This window comes from Tupaia chinensis, unplaced genomic scaffold, assembly GCF_000334495.1.
Source record: "Tupaia chinensis unplaced genomic scaffold, TupChi_1.0 Scaffold000147_1, whole genome shotgun sequence".
Lineage (NCBI taxonomy): Eukaryota > Metazoa > Chordata > Mammalia > Scandentia > Tupaiidae > Tupaia > Tupaia belangeri.
Genome location: NW_006159617.1, coordinates 427,841 through 439,971, shown reverse-complemented (window position 1 = coordinate 439,971; position 12,131 = coordinate 427,841). Strand labels below are relative to the sequence as shown.

Here is a 12,131-nt window from a genome sequence, read left to right as displayed (position 1 = left end):
CCTTAAAGGAAAAACCACCCCAAAAAAAAAAAAAAAAAAAAAAGAAGGCCCACGTAACACATCCTGAACTGAAAGTCACCTTTTTGCCTGCCAATACTCAGTGTAAAGAAGAATCCCTCATCCCCACTATATACAACTTCGGGTGTTATCACCAAAGGTACTGTCATTGAGGTGAACGTGAACGAGTTGGGCATTGTGACACAAGGAGGCAAGGTTACTTGGGGGAAATATGTCCCAAGTTACCAACAATCCTGAAAAATGATAGATAAATAAATGCTGTTCTACTGGTTTGATAGCAGTTGCAAACAAATAACTCCTTGTAATTTTTGAAGATGACACACCAATCTGGAAAACCATCATGACTGATGTTTCTGAATATAGCCGGTCTTACATGTCTGCAGTCATCAAAAGATTATTAAATTGTACAAAAACATTAAAGTGGCCTGGTTTGACAAATAAAAAAAAAAAAAAAAGAATTTCATCTTTTCATCTTTACATATGTACAGGTATAAATGTGCATATACACATGTCAAAATTCAAAGAGTTTTAGAAAAATCATAACTGTTCAAATATGCTGCTAATTTGGTAAGCCAGCAGACTAAGTTCTTTTTTTTTTTGGAGAGGCTTTTTATAGGGTGTGTGTGCTCGCCAGAGAGATAGAAAGTGAGAAATCACCCCCCAGGGGGGATGGCCACGCCGCAATCCCTTCTCCTCCACTGTCCTCTTGGGATCTTGGACATGCATGCACACATGCCTGGCATGAGTTTAAGGCGCCGGGTCCAGGACTCAAACCGAGGTCGACTACATAGGAGTCCAGTGACACAGCCATTACGCCAACTGCTGGTCCCCTAAGTTGATTTTTGATGTGTGTCTGTTTTCCCTTGATGGAAACATGAAATATTAAGAGTGCCAAGCCATTAAGTTAAAAATCTGAATAAAAAAATTGCAAACTAATTTTTATTTGTTCAGATAAAAGTTGTTACTTACTATAGACTACCATGCTCTATGAAAAAAAGGCAGTACCATGCCAGCCAGTCAGAAAATTTGATTAAAGCTTGGCTTTTTCTGCTCTATCACTTTAAAAGTGAGAACAACACGTTCCTGAAGAGACTTAATTTAAAAAAAAAAAAAAAAAGAGTAAGAAGAATATAGACTAGGATGCTGTTCATTTTAAAATGCTATTACTTGGGAACCAGCAGTTAGCGTAATGGCTATGTCGCTGGACTCCCACGTAGTCAACCGCAGTTTGCATCCCGGACCCGGTGGCTTAAAACTCACACCGGGCACATGTGCGTGCGTGCCCAAGATCCCGAGAGGAGAATGGAGGAGAAGGGATTGTGGCGTGACCATCCCCCCTGGGGGGGGTGATTTCTCGCTTTCTGTCTCTATGTCTCTCTCTGTGTGTCTGGCGAGCGCACGCGCCCTACAGCAAAAATTTCTCCAAAAAAAAAAAAAATGCTATTACTTCAATTTATAAAACTTCTGTTATATCCACAAACCTCAAATACCCACTATATTCTACAAAAATATACACCATGTGACCATTAGTTTACACTGCCCATTCTGAATCTTTTCTCTGTAATAATTTTTTTAAAATTCCTCAATAAAAATCTTTATACTTCCCCCACAAAGATAAGACATCTTTGAAAACACATCCAGGTCCTCTTGTCAGAGAAAAATTTTCCAAGGCCTCCATTTCTCCCTATTTATATGCCAAGTATTAGGACTAAAATCTTCCCTCTGGCTAATGATCTTGAACCTACTTCATAGATATAACACCAGCATGTAATAAATGAATAACTAAAAAAAAGGGCAGCCATTTACTAAGTCTAGTCTTAGAAAAAAGTAAATTCCTAGCCTGTCCACACATCAGAATCTCCAGGAGCTTCATATAAACACAAATCTTTCTCCCACTAAGACTTTGTTCCAGAAGCTCTGCGATTAAGACCTATAAATCTGATTTTTAACAAATCTAGCAAATGTCCTATTGTAGCTAGTTTAGCCATAACTTCAGAACTGGTGTTAAGAGTCCACCATTTTAGAACATAAAATGAAACTAAGGCTAGGAAATAAGCACTAGTTTTAACTACACAGGTAAAACTGCATTCCCTCTGCACTTCAGTTTCCTTTCTGCTGAGATTAGCACTCACTTTTCTCAATATCCCCTTATAAGAATGTAAAAACACAACTGCCCATGGAAACCCTTTCCACTGAGAAGAACACAAGTGATTAACACTAAATCATCATATATTTAAAGCTATCTAAAAAAATTTTTAATTTAACTTTAAAAAAGAGAAACTTCCATTACTTATGTGAAGACAACAAATTAAAAAGCATACCTCCTACTCCAGGCACCAAATTTGGTGCAGCGGTGCTCTGCCCTGCAGTGCCACTAGCAGCACTACCAGCAGTGCTGCCCACAGAGTTGGTGGTGCCACTGGAAGATGAAGAGCTCTGGGAAGCCTGTGGAGCCCACGGATTGGGTAATGGATCTCTGTTTTCCGTACGGGAAGGTTGACTACCTTCACCTGAAGACGTATTGCTCACTAAGGAAGCAAATGGATTACCACCAAACTGTAACGAAACACATAAAAACCACTGATCAGCTTTATTTTAAATAACAGATATGTAACAATTTTCATGAAAATCGTTCCCCATATAAAGGCGTCCCTCAATCACAAATATATTTGTGTTTAAACAGGAGCTTCTCCTCAGCCAAAGGATCACCTGTTCTTGTGCAGCACTGAGCATTGGTTCCTGAATATCCGTGTACATGCGCCGTAAAGCATTGTATCCCCCTGGGATGCTTTCTAGGTTGCTCAAGGCTCGGTCTTGGTTTCTCATCATTTCCTGCATCATTGCTGGATTCCTGGCAAGTTCCAATGTCTAAGAAAAAATTTTCGTAAGTGAGTACATAAATAAATGGCACTGAAATACAAGAATTACTTCAGTTCTTAACTACTGTTAAAGAAAGCTCATGGGGAGGCCAGCTGGTGGCATGGTAGTTAAGGTGCAAGATTCCCACATGGCCAACTGTGGTTTGAGTCCTGAACCCAGCGGCTTAAAAATCACACTAGGTATGTGTGCGTTCGTGCACAAAATCCCAGGAGGAGAAAGGAGAAAGAATTTTAAGCGGTTATCCCTCCCCACCCACCCCCCCCGGGGAGGGAGGGTGATTTCTTACTTTCTCTGTATTTCTCTACACTCTTATGGCAAAAACAAAAACAAAAATAAAAGTTAGTTTTGGAAAGTCAATGCATTGTACTAGCCCCAGCAGACTAGATCAAATCCAGAATGGAGTCTCATGTGCTAGGTGCCACAGAAATCAACTGAACTTTGAAATGAGATAGTTCTCCCCCGAAAAAAAAACAAGATTTCAAGTCAACCTGAGTCAGTGTAGTAAGAAAGTCCCCTTTTAAACCTTCTCAGAAAAGTAACTTTGAAACAACTAATCCACTTTTTACCTCCTATTTCAGGTTTCTTCAGTCATTTTCTGCCTATATAGCCAACTACTGCTTAGATCATGAGAATTCCAGACTCACAAATAAAAGCCAATTAACTTTCTTTTCAATGTTTAAATGAGAAAATTATTTGAAATAATTTCTGGTGGATTTCACCTCAAAAGCAAACTCTTCAAATACAATCAAGAAGGAAACACTTTGTTATGAGTGAATTGCCTCTCTCTAGAACTGGATTTCTTAGTTCTTAACTCTTCAAAATAAACTGCTTACAAAAATCTTTCAAATGTAGCAGAAAATTCAGAGGTAAAAACAGCCCAGCCCAGATTAGTTTACTTAAACAAAGATTAGATATCTCTATTTAATTTAACCATATATTTAGGACAAATTCCTTAACCAAGGGAATGTAAATAATAAAAAAAAATACATAATTTTTTAGCCAAAAGAACTCTCCACATACTTGTCTCATTATATCGGGGTTATTCAGCATATGACTAATTTCAGGATTTCTCTGTATCAACTGCTGCATTTGTGGATTGGCCATAATCAACTGCCTCATCAGGTCAGGATTTGAGAGCATGCTCTGGACAAAGGGATTTTCCATGATCTGGACCATCATTTCAGGATTGGACAAAAGTTGTCGCTGCATCTGGCTCTGTAGTTCAGAAAAGTTGGTAGTATTCAAACCCAAGCTACTCAGACCTGCAAGTCCTCCAAGGCCACCTAAGAGGATAATCAAGGGTAGAGCACATAAATGAGTCAGAAATGTTATCACTTACACAACTGTACTAAAATAAGATGACAAAATATTAGTTTTTTCAACAGTACACTGCAGGAAACCATTTTAAAACAAAAACAGAATTTCTATTACTAAGACATGTTTATTTTCTGTAAGTTAGCCAAAAATTTACCCTTAGATAAATAATAAAACCAACTGATATTTTCATGTGTGTAACATAGTACAAAAATATATTTGGCCTGGCCCAGCCACAATGGCAGAGGGGTTGGAGTGGCACAGATGGCAGGGCACTACTTACTACACAGGCTAAAGACACATTGGAGGCCCAGGTTCATTCCTGGCCCAACTTATACAGAGCAAGTATGGTGGTATTTGCCCATAACCCTGGCTAAACAGAGGATGGACACGTGGATTGCAGCACAGTGAGATCCAGTCAAAATCTCACTCTTTCATAAAAACAAATCAAATAAATGCTGTCTTCTCCTCAGTTCTAGTTCCTAAAACCCTTGAAATTTCCTGAGTGACAGGACTATCTTTTGTTATTCATAACAACCCCGTTTTAATCACTATGCTAATAAAATAGCTTTTGGGACCCCAAAAGGCCTTGGGATGGTGTTTTCACCAAAATGATCAATTGATTAGCAGTTTAGAATTTCCAGCCACACAATGACTCTAGGGAGGGAAGAGGAGGGAGCTAGAAAATGAATATGGTGGGAAGGGGATTTATTATTTCCCTCCAGAGGGAGGGAAGCAGACCAAAAAGGGTCCTCACATGGCAATCCATCCCCAGCATGGAGTTCAGAAGTGGTAGGCTGTGATAGAGATTTCAAAGTTTCCAGGAAATAATAAAAGCTAAGATATGCCACTCAGGGAAAATAAGCAGAGTAAAAATAAAAAAAGAAGAAGAAGAAAGTCAAGGAAAAACTCAAAGGAACACCATCAACATAAGGAACAGGAAACAAATAAACTAACAAGTGAGAAAGAAAAAAACTGATAAGAAATTAACTAATAAGAAAAAGTATCATAGTGTTAAATTTAAAGAAGAAATTTGTAGGCATTAAGATATAATTTAAAATCTTGGGACCAGCAGTAAGTGTAATGGCTATGTCTCTGGACTCCCACGTAGTCGACCGCAGTTTGAGTCTCGGATATGGTGGCTTAAACTAACGCCGGGCACATGTGCGTGCGTGCCCAAGATCCCCAAAGGAGAATGGAGGAGAAGGGATAATGGCATGGCCATCCTCGGGGAGAGAGGAGGGTGATTTCTCACTTTCTGTCTGTCTTTCTAGCAAGCCCATGCGCCCTATAGCAAAAACCTCTCAAAAAAAAAAGATATATTTAAAATCTTAAAAGTGTCCACTACATTTGGCAAGCTATGAGGTCAATGGCAACCTTATTGAGAGACTTTTCAGTGAAGTGATGGGGCCAAAACTAGGATGCAATGAACTCAGTGAAAGGAAAATATAGACAGAAAACAGAAAATGCCTTTTTCAAAGATGGCTGAGAAAGGAAGCAAAAGAAAGGTTGGCAGTGTGAGTCTGGCTTTTACAGATGGAATATACCTTAATAAGATCAGCCAGCAAAAAAGGGAAAGCTGAATATATGGGATAAATGAAACAACTGATGGAGAAAAGACACTAAGATATAGAAGAAAGGGTGGAAGTGAGACTAGAAATAAAGGAATTAGGGAGCAGTATGTGTCAGACAAATTAACCAAAAGCCTCTTCTGGCTTTAGTATCTTCGCCTATAAAATAAGGGAATAGGGAAGATTCACCTCAGCAATTCATGAATTTGAACACAACATAATTTTATCCTAATCCCTCCAGACTTTTCATGTTAGTAATTTTGCCATCTGAAACTCACCTGATTCAGTCAATATACATTTAGCATAAGATCTCTTTAGAAAACAAAGATCTCTTTAGAAAACAAAAGCGGCGGGAACCAGCAGTTAGCGTAATGGCTATGTTGCTGGACTCCCACGTAGTCGACCGTGGTTCGCGTCCTGGACCCGGTGGCTTAGAACTTACGCCGGGCACGTGTGCGTGCGTGCCCAAGATCCCTAGAGGAGAATGGAGGAGAAGGGATTGCGGCATGACCATCCCCCCGGGGGGTGATTTCTCGCTTTCTGTCTCTATGTCTCTCTCTGTCTGGCGAGTGCAAGTGCCCTATAGCAAAAAACTCTCAAAAAAAAGAAAAAAATAGAAAAAAAGAAAAAAGAAAACAAAAGCAGCAAACATTAAAAATCTTAAAAAAAAAAAAAAAGGCAAATGTAATCTATGCTAATCCATGCCGCACCCTTAAAGCCTCCCACATATATTTGGCAGCATATATGAATTACTAAAAATTTCTTGAGATTAAAGGTATGATCCTTGATATGTGAAAAATATGCATGCAAAAATAATCCTATTTCAAAGTACTATTCGGTAGTCAAAAAAGTCAGGAAACATTTTTGCATAGAAAAACATATCACGACTTTTCAAAGGACCCAATATGATTCTCATAACTTAAGAACTGAAAGAGGTACTGGGCCATTTACCTATTTTTCTACAATAGTTCAACTTTTGTTAGCTTCAGAATTATCAGGAAGACTGGGGCCAGCAGGTGGTATGGTGGTTAAGGCACTGGACTTCCACACCGCTGACAGTGTTGGATCTGGCGGCTTGAAAAATCACACAAGCATGAATGCCCAAATTCTGAAGAGACTAGAGAAGAAGGGATTGCAGCGTGTCCATCCCACCTGTGAGGTGATTTCTCACGTCCCCTCTCACTGCCTGTGTGTGTGTCTCTCTCTGGTGCACACAGGCACCGTAAGGTAAAAACTTCTACCCGCCGCCCAAAATAAAAACAAGAGGTCTTCAGAAAGTTCACAGAAAGGTGTATTTTGAAAAAAAAAAAGAAAGAAAAAAAAAGATTACAAAGTCTTTGGGCCAAAGTAAAAGTTCATTTATCCACAAACTTGTTGAAGTGTTCTTGTACTTTTTTCCTCAACAAAACTTTCCCCAGAACCTTAGTAGAGATGGTCCCAGACTTACAATGGCTTAAGGTTTTTTCCAATTTCACAATGAAAAAGGCATATATAGTCAGTAAAAAAAAAAATAAAAAAAAAACATCAAATTTTGAATTCTGATCTTTTCCAGAGCTAATAAAATGAGGTACAATGTATGTTATAGGTAGTCAGACAGGTATGAGCAGGAATCCTAGGACACCAGCAAAAATGGCATCTGACACATCACTCATTATTATCAGGGGTTATGCTAGAACAATGGCATCAAAGGAGGAACAGGTTATCTACTTTTATCACCTAAACTGTCAAGAGAGGACCTGGAGAATGTACTTTCTTTCCCACCAATGCACACACAGGCATTCTCCCAGGTGTTTGACAGGTATTTTACTTTCCAATGGCAGCAAGGCACAGCTCCCCCTCACCCTCATGATCGGAAGGGTAAATAGCCAATATTCTACAGTGTAGGCTAGGCAAAGCTATGCTATTTGGTAGATTAAGAGTAGGAAATGCATTTGACTTCAGATATTTTCAACTTATGATAGGTTTACCAGGGTGAGGTAGTGCAGGAGTTCCCTAGTCACTGGGCTTGCCCCCAGGACCTAGCCCTTCCACATATGTCCAGGACAGTTAGAGGTTTTTTGTTTTGTTTTGTTTGTTTGTTTTTTCTCAATCCCTATAAAAATGACTAAAGACACTTACCTAAACCAAAAGGGTTGCTAGTAGCAGAACCAGATGTGGAGCTACTATTATTAGGAGCTGATGATGTGGTAACATTGCTTCCAGTGGTATTTGTTTGCTGAGCTGAATGATCCTGAGGCCTAACAAAAAAATTAAATTACAGTGAAGGCAATGAAACTAATTTTTTAAAAATAACTGTTGAGTTCCAAAACCCAGAAATAAAGGGTAAGCTCTGAGACCAACTCAAATTTACAAAAATACCCTTAGCCAACTAAACATCAGGAACAAATAGTAAAACCTTACAAAATTTAAAAAAAAAAACCCTGCAATATCCACACCTCTTTTATAATATACATAAATATTTTATTACTTTCAATCATATTGATTATGAGAAAGATCATCTCACAGAAGAGAATCAATAATTGGTCATGCCCACAAAGCTTAACTATGTAAACAATTTTTTTATCTATTCCCTCCTAGCTCTTAAAGAGTTATAGGCCAGTTATTACTCAGATCTCACTGAAATTGTTAAACATGAAAACTAAAAAACAGGGCCATCTAAGTGGCATGGTGGTTAAGGTGGTTGGATTCCATATGGCTGACTATGTAATTGGAGTCCCAGACCCAGCAGCTTGAAATACATGCTAGGCATGTATGTGTACATGGCTAGAATCCCAAAAGAAGGGAGAAATGGAGGAGAAGGGATTGCAATGTGACCATTCCCCAAGGGGGATGCCTTCTCACTTCTTCTTTCTCCAGCAAATGCATGTACCCTCTATCAAAAAATTTTAAAAAAGGGACCAGCAGTTAGCATAATGGCTATGTCGCTGGACTCCCATGTAGCCGACCACGGTTCGCACCCCGGACCTGGTGGCTTAAAACTCACGCCGGGCGCGTGTGCATGCGTGCCCAAGATCCCAAGAGGAGATTGGAGGAGAAGGGACTGCGGTGTGGCCATCCCCCCTGGGGGGTGATTTCTCGCTTTCTGTCTCTATGTCTCTGCCTGTCTGGCGAGCGCACGCGCCCTATAGCAAAAACCTCTCCCCCCCACCCAAAAAAAAGATTGTGCCTTAGATTTAATGAAATATGATTACTGACCTGAGGTTTACTAAGGAGATGAGTCACTCAATCTTTGTCTAAAAATTTCCCTAAAGCCAAAATTGGGAGGTGGGGGGTATTTTTGCTTTTCTTATAGTTCAAATAATTTAGATATACTGACTAAATAGTAATGAATCCTCCAAACTATTAAAACACTTATCTGGTAGCTAGACAGTGGCACAGCAATAAAACATAACACTGTGCAAGAATGACCCACGTGGGCCCCATGCTCTGGTTTCCTATCCAGAGACCTCCCAGAGTAACCAGGCAAACATGCTCATAATCCAAAACTGGCTGGAACACTCGGAGGTGATCATGACATCAAGACCCTATTAGGGGTGCTGCCTGACTTGTGGATGAAATAAATAGACCTTTTTAAAAAATGGTTATCTGACCCATGTGCATTTGCATGGAATCACACCAGTTTTAAAAACTATTTTCTTGGGACCAGCAGTTAGCGTAATGGCTATGTTGCTGGACTCCCACGTAGTTGACCGCGGTTCGTGTCCCAGACCTGGTGGCTTAAAACTCACACTGGGCGCCTGGGCGTGCGTGCCCAAGATCCCAAGAGGAGAATGGAGAAGAAGGGATTGCGGCATAGCTATCTCCCCTGGGGGGTGATTTCGCGCTTTCTGTCTCTCTGTCTCTGGCGAGCGCACACACCCTATAGCCCCAAAAACAAACAAACACAAAAAAAAAACCTCTCCAAAAAAAAAAAAAAAAAGTTCTTATCAATAACAAGGAAAGGAGTTTTAATCTATTTAAATATTAATGACAGAAAAGGTCATTTCAGGACCTGACCTGGTTGTTTAAAAGAGAACTCTAGGGATCAGTAGATGGCATAATGATTACGTTGCTGGACTCCCACATCAACTGTGGTGGGAGTTCTGGATCTGGTCGCTTAAAATTCATGCTGGGTACATGTGCATGTGTGCTTGAGATCAAGGAGGAAAATGGAGGAGAAGGGATTGTGGCATGGCTAACCCCATGGGAAAGCCTTACTTTCTGTCTCTCTGTCTCTCAGACAAGTGCAAGTGCCCTATAGCAAAATTTCTTATTAAAAAAAATGTATACATACACGTGTGTGCACATTCATGATTTTAAGCTCTATGTCTTCTAAGACCATACCTGTTTTGCGTTTTTATGACAAGGTGAACTGTAAGTCCATCATGAATTCCATGTTGACTCAAAGTATCTTGATCTTTTAAAATTTTTCCAGCAAATATCAACACAAGTTGGTCGGTATGCGATTTGAAACGTTTAGAGATTTCTTCCTTGAACTATTAAAGAAGATGGAAATAAAATAAATACGTTCTAGAAGTATTCAATAGCACATCCAGTCTGGTTTTTAAATACCTCAGAGGCCCCATTACAGATACTACAATAATTCAAATGACACAAAGATGCACCTTTTCAGTGATCTTAGTATCTTGGTCTTAGTGAGAAATTCCTACCGGTTCATTCACCTCTAATGCAAAGGTCTTTAAAGACACACCCCCTATATTCAAAACTCTGTTTAATTCTTAACAATTCACTGCTTCACAATATTTTATTCTTTTGGGAACCAGCAGTTAGCGTAATGGCTATGTCGCTGGATTCCCACGTAGTCGATCGCGGTTCGCGTCCCCGACCCGGTGGCTTAAAACTCACGCCGGGCGCGTGTGCGTGCGTGCCCAAGATCCCGAAAGGAGAATGGAGGAGAAGGGACTGTGGCGTGACCATCCCCTCTGGGGGGTGATTTCTCGCTTTCTGTCTCTATGTCTCTCTCTGTTTGGCGAGCGCACGCGCCCTGTAGCGAAAACCTCTCCAAAAAAAAAATTTATTCTTTTTATAGTACTGGGACCAAATTCAGTTCAATCTACAAAGAACTTCTTACCAACTTCATAATAACCTACTCCTCAGATTTCCATCTCCAGTTCTGTACCTTTTTTTTAGCTGAATATATATATCGTCAGCATCACATTCTTGGCCTATTATGCTGACTGTCCTCATTTCTTTCATTCAACATTTATAAACAAGCAATACTATGGAGAAACAAAGAAAAAAACAAAAACCTTTCCCTGAAAGTGAGTAGTCCAATGACAGCCAGTCATGTAGGCCACAAGCATAAAATAAGCACAGGGCCAGCCAGGTGGCATGGCGATTAAGGTGGCTGGATTCCATGTGGCCAGTGTTGGAGTCCTGAACCAGTGGCTTGAAAAACACGGTGTGTGTGTGTGTGTGTGTGTGTGTGTGTGTGCATGTCTGTCCCAAATCCTGAGAGGGAAATGGCAAAGTGACTGCAACATGATCCTTCCCCCTGGAGCTTTCTCATCCCCCCTCTCCCCCACCCCACAGCAGACACATGCACCTTGTAGTAAACTAAAACACACATACACACGCACAACACAAAGCAAGCACACAGGGCAGGTAGAGGAGGCTATCCAGAAGTGAAAACTAAAAATTAGGAAATAGCCAGGAAAACTTGAAGAAAGATTTCCCAGGGACCAGAATAACATGCAAAAACAGATAAATGATTATTATATTACAACAGAAAATTTATTTACACCAAGCTAGATCCCCATTTCTGAACTCTTTACCCAAATCACTCCACATACTAAGGCTTTACTTGACTGTCCAAACCAGAGAACTTGAGAGTAAGCCCAGGAATTTACAATGTTAAGGCTGCCTCAAAAAGTGGGAACCAGCAGTTAGCGTAATGGCTATGTCGCTGGACTTTCACGTAGTCGACCGCGGTTCCCGTCCCGGACCCGGTGGCTTAAAACTCACACCGGGCGCGTGTGCATGCGTGCCTAAGATCCTGAGAGGAGAATGAAGGAGAAGGGATTGAGGCGTGACCATCCCCCCTGGGGGGTGATTTCTCGCTTTCTGTCTCTCTGTCTCTCTGTCTGGCGAGCACACGCGCCCTATAGCGAAAAAAACCTCTCCAAAAAAAAAAAGACTGCCTCAGAAGGGCGGCGTCGTCTAAATTCAGAAAAGAACCATATCTTCAAACCACTCTATCTCTATAAAGTCCTCAAGCAGTCAGTCTCAAAAGATGATGGCACCATGGCGTTTTGGACAAATATGGGGGCCTTTTTTGGTTATCACAATAAATGGCAAAACACAAACACGTAGCAGCGTACCATCTGGACACTGACTGTTTTTTCCCTA

General features: G+C 40.4%; 1 protein-coding gene across 2 annotated transcripts in view; it reads right to left on the bottom strand.

Annotated features, from left to right (window-relative positions):
- UBQLN1 (ubiquilin 1) overlaps positions 1-10,258 on the bottom strand; it is a gene marked incomplete at its 5' end in the record, with an annotated part of 24,022 nt that extends 13,764 nt beyond the window's left edge. For both annotated transcript variants that reach the window (XM_014586618.1, XM_014586619.2), the window contains 5 exon segments: positions 2,340-2,574; positions 2,728-2,886; positions 3,919-4,181; positions 7,902-8,020; positions 10,107-10,258. In XM_014586618.1, the coding sequence (XP_014442104.1) occupies positions 2,340-2,574; positions 2,728-2,886; positions 3,919-4,181; positions 7,902-8,020; positions 10,107-10,258 (928 nt within the window).
- Positions 10,259-12,131: the final 1,873 nt, after the last annotated feature.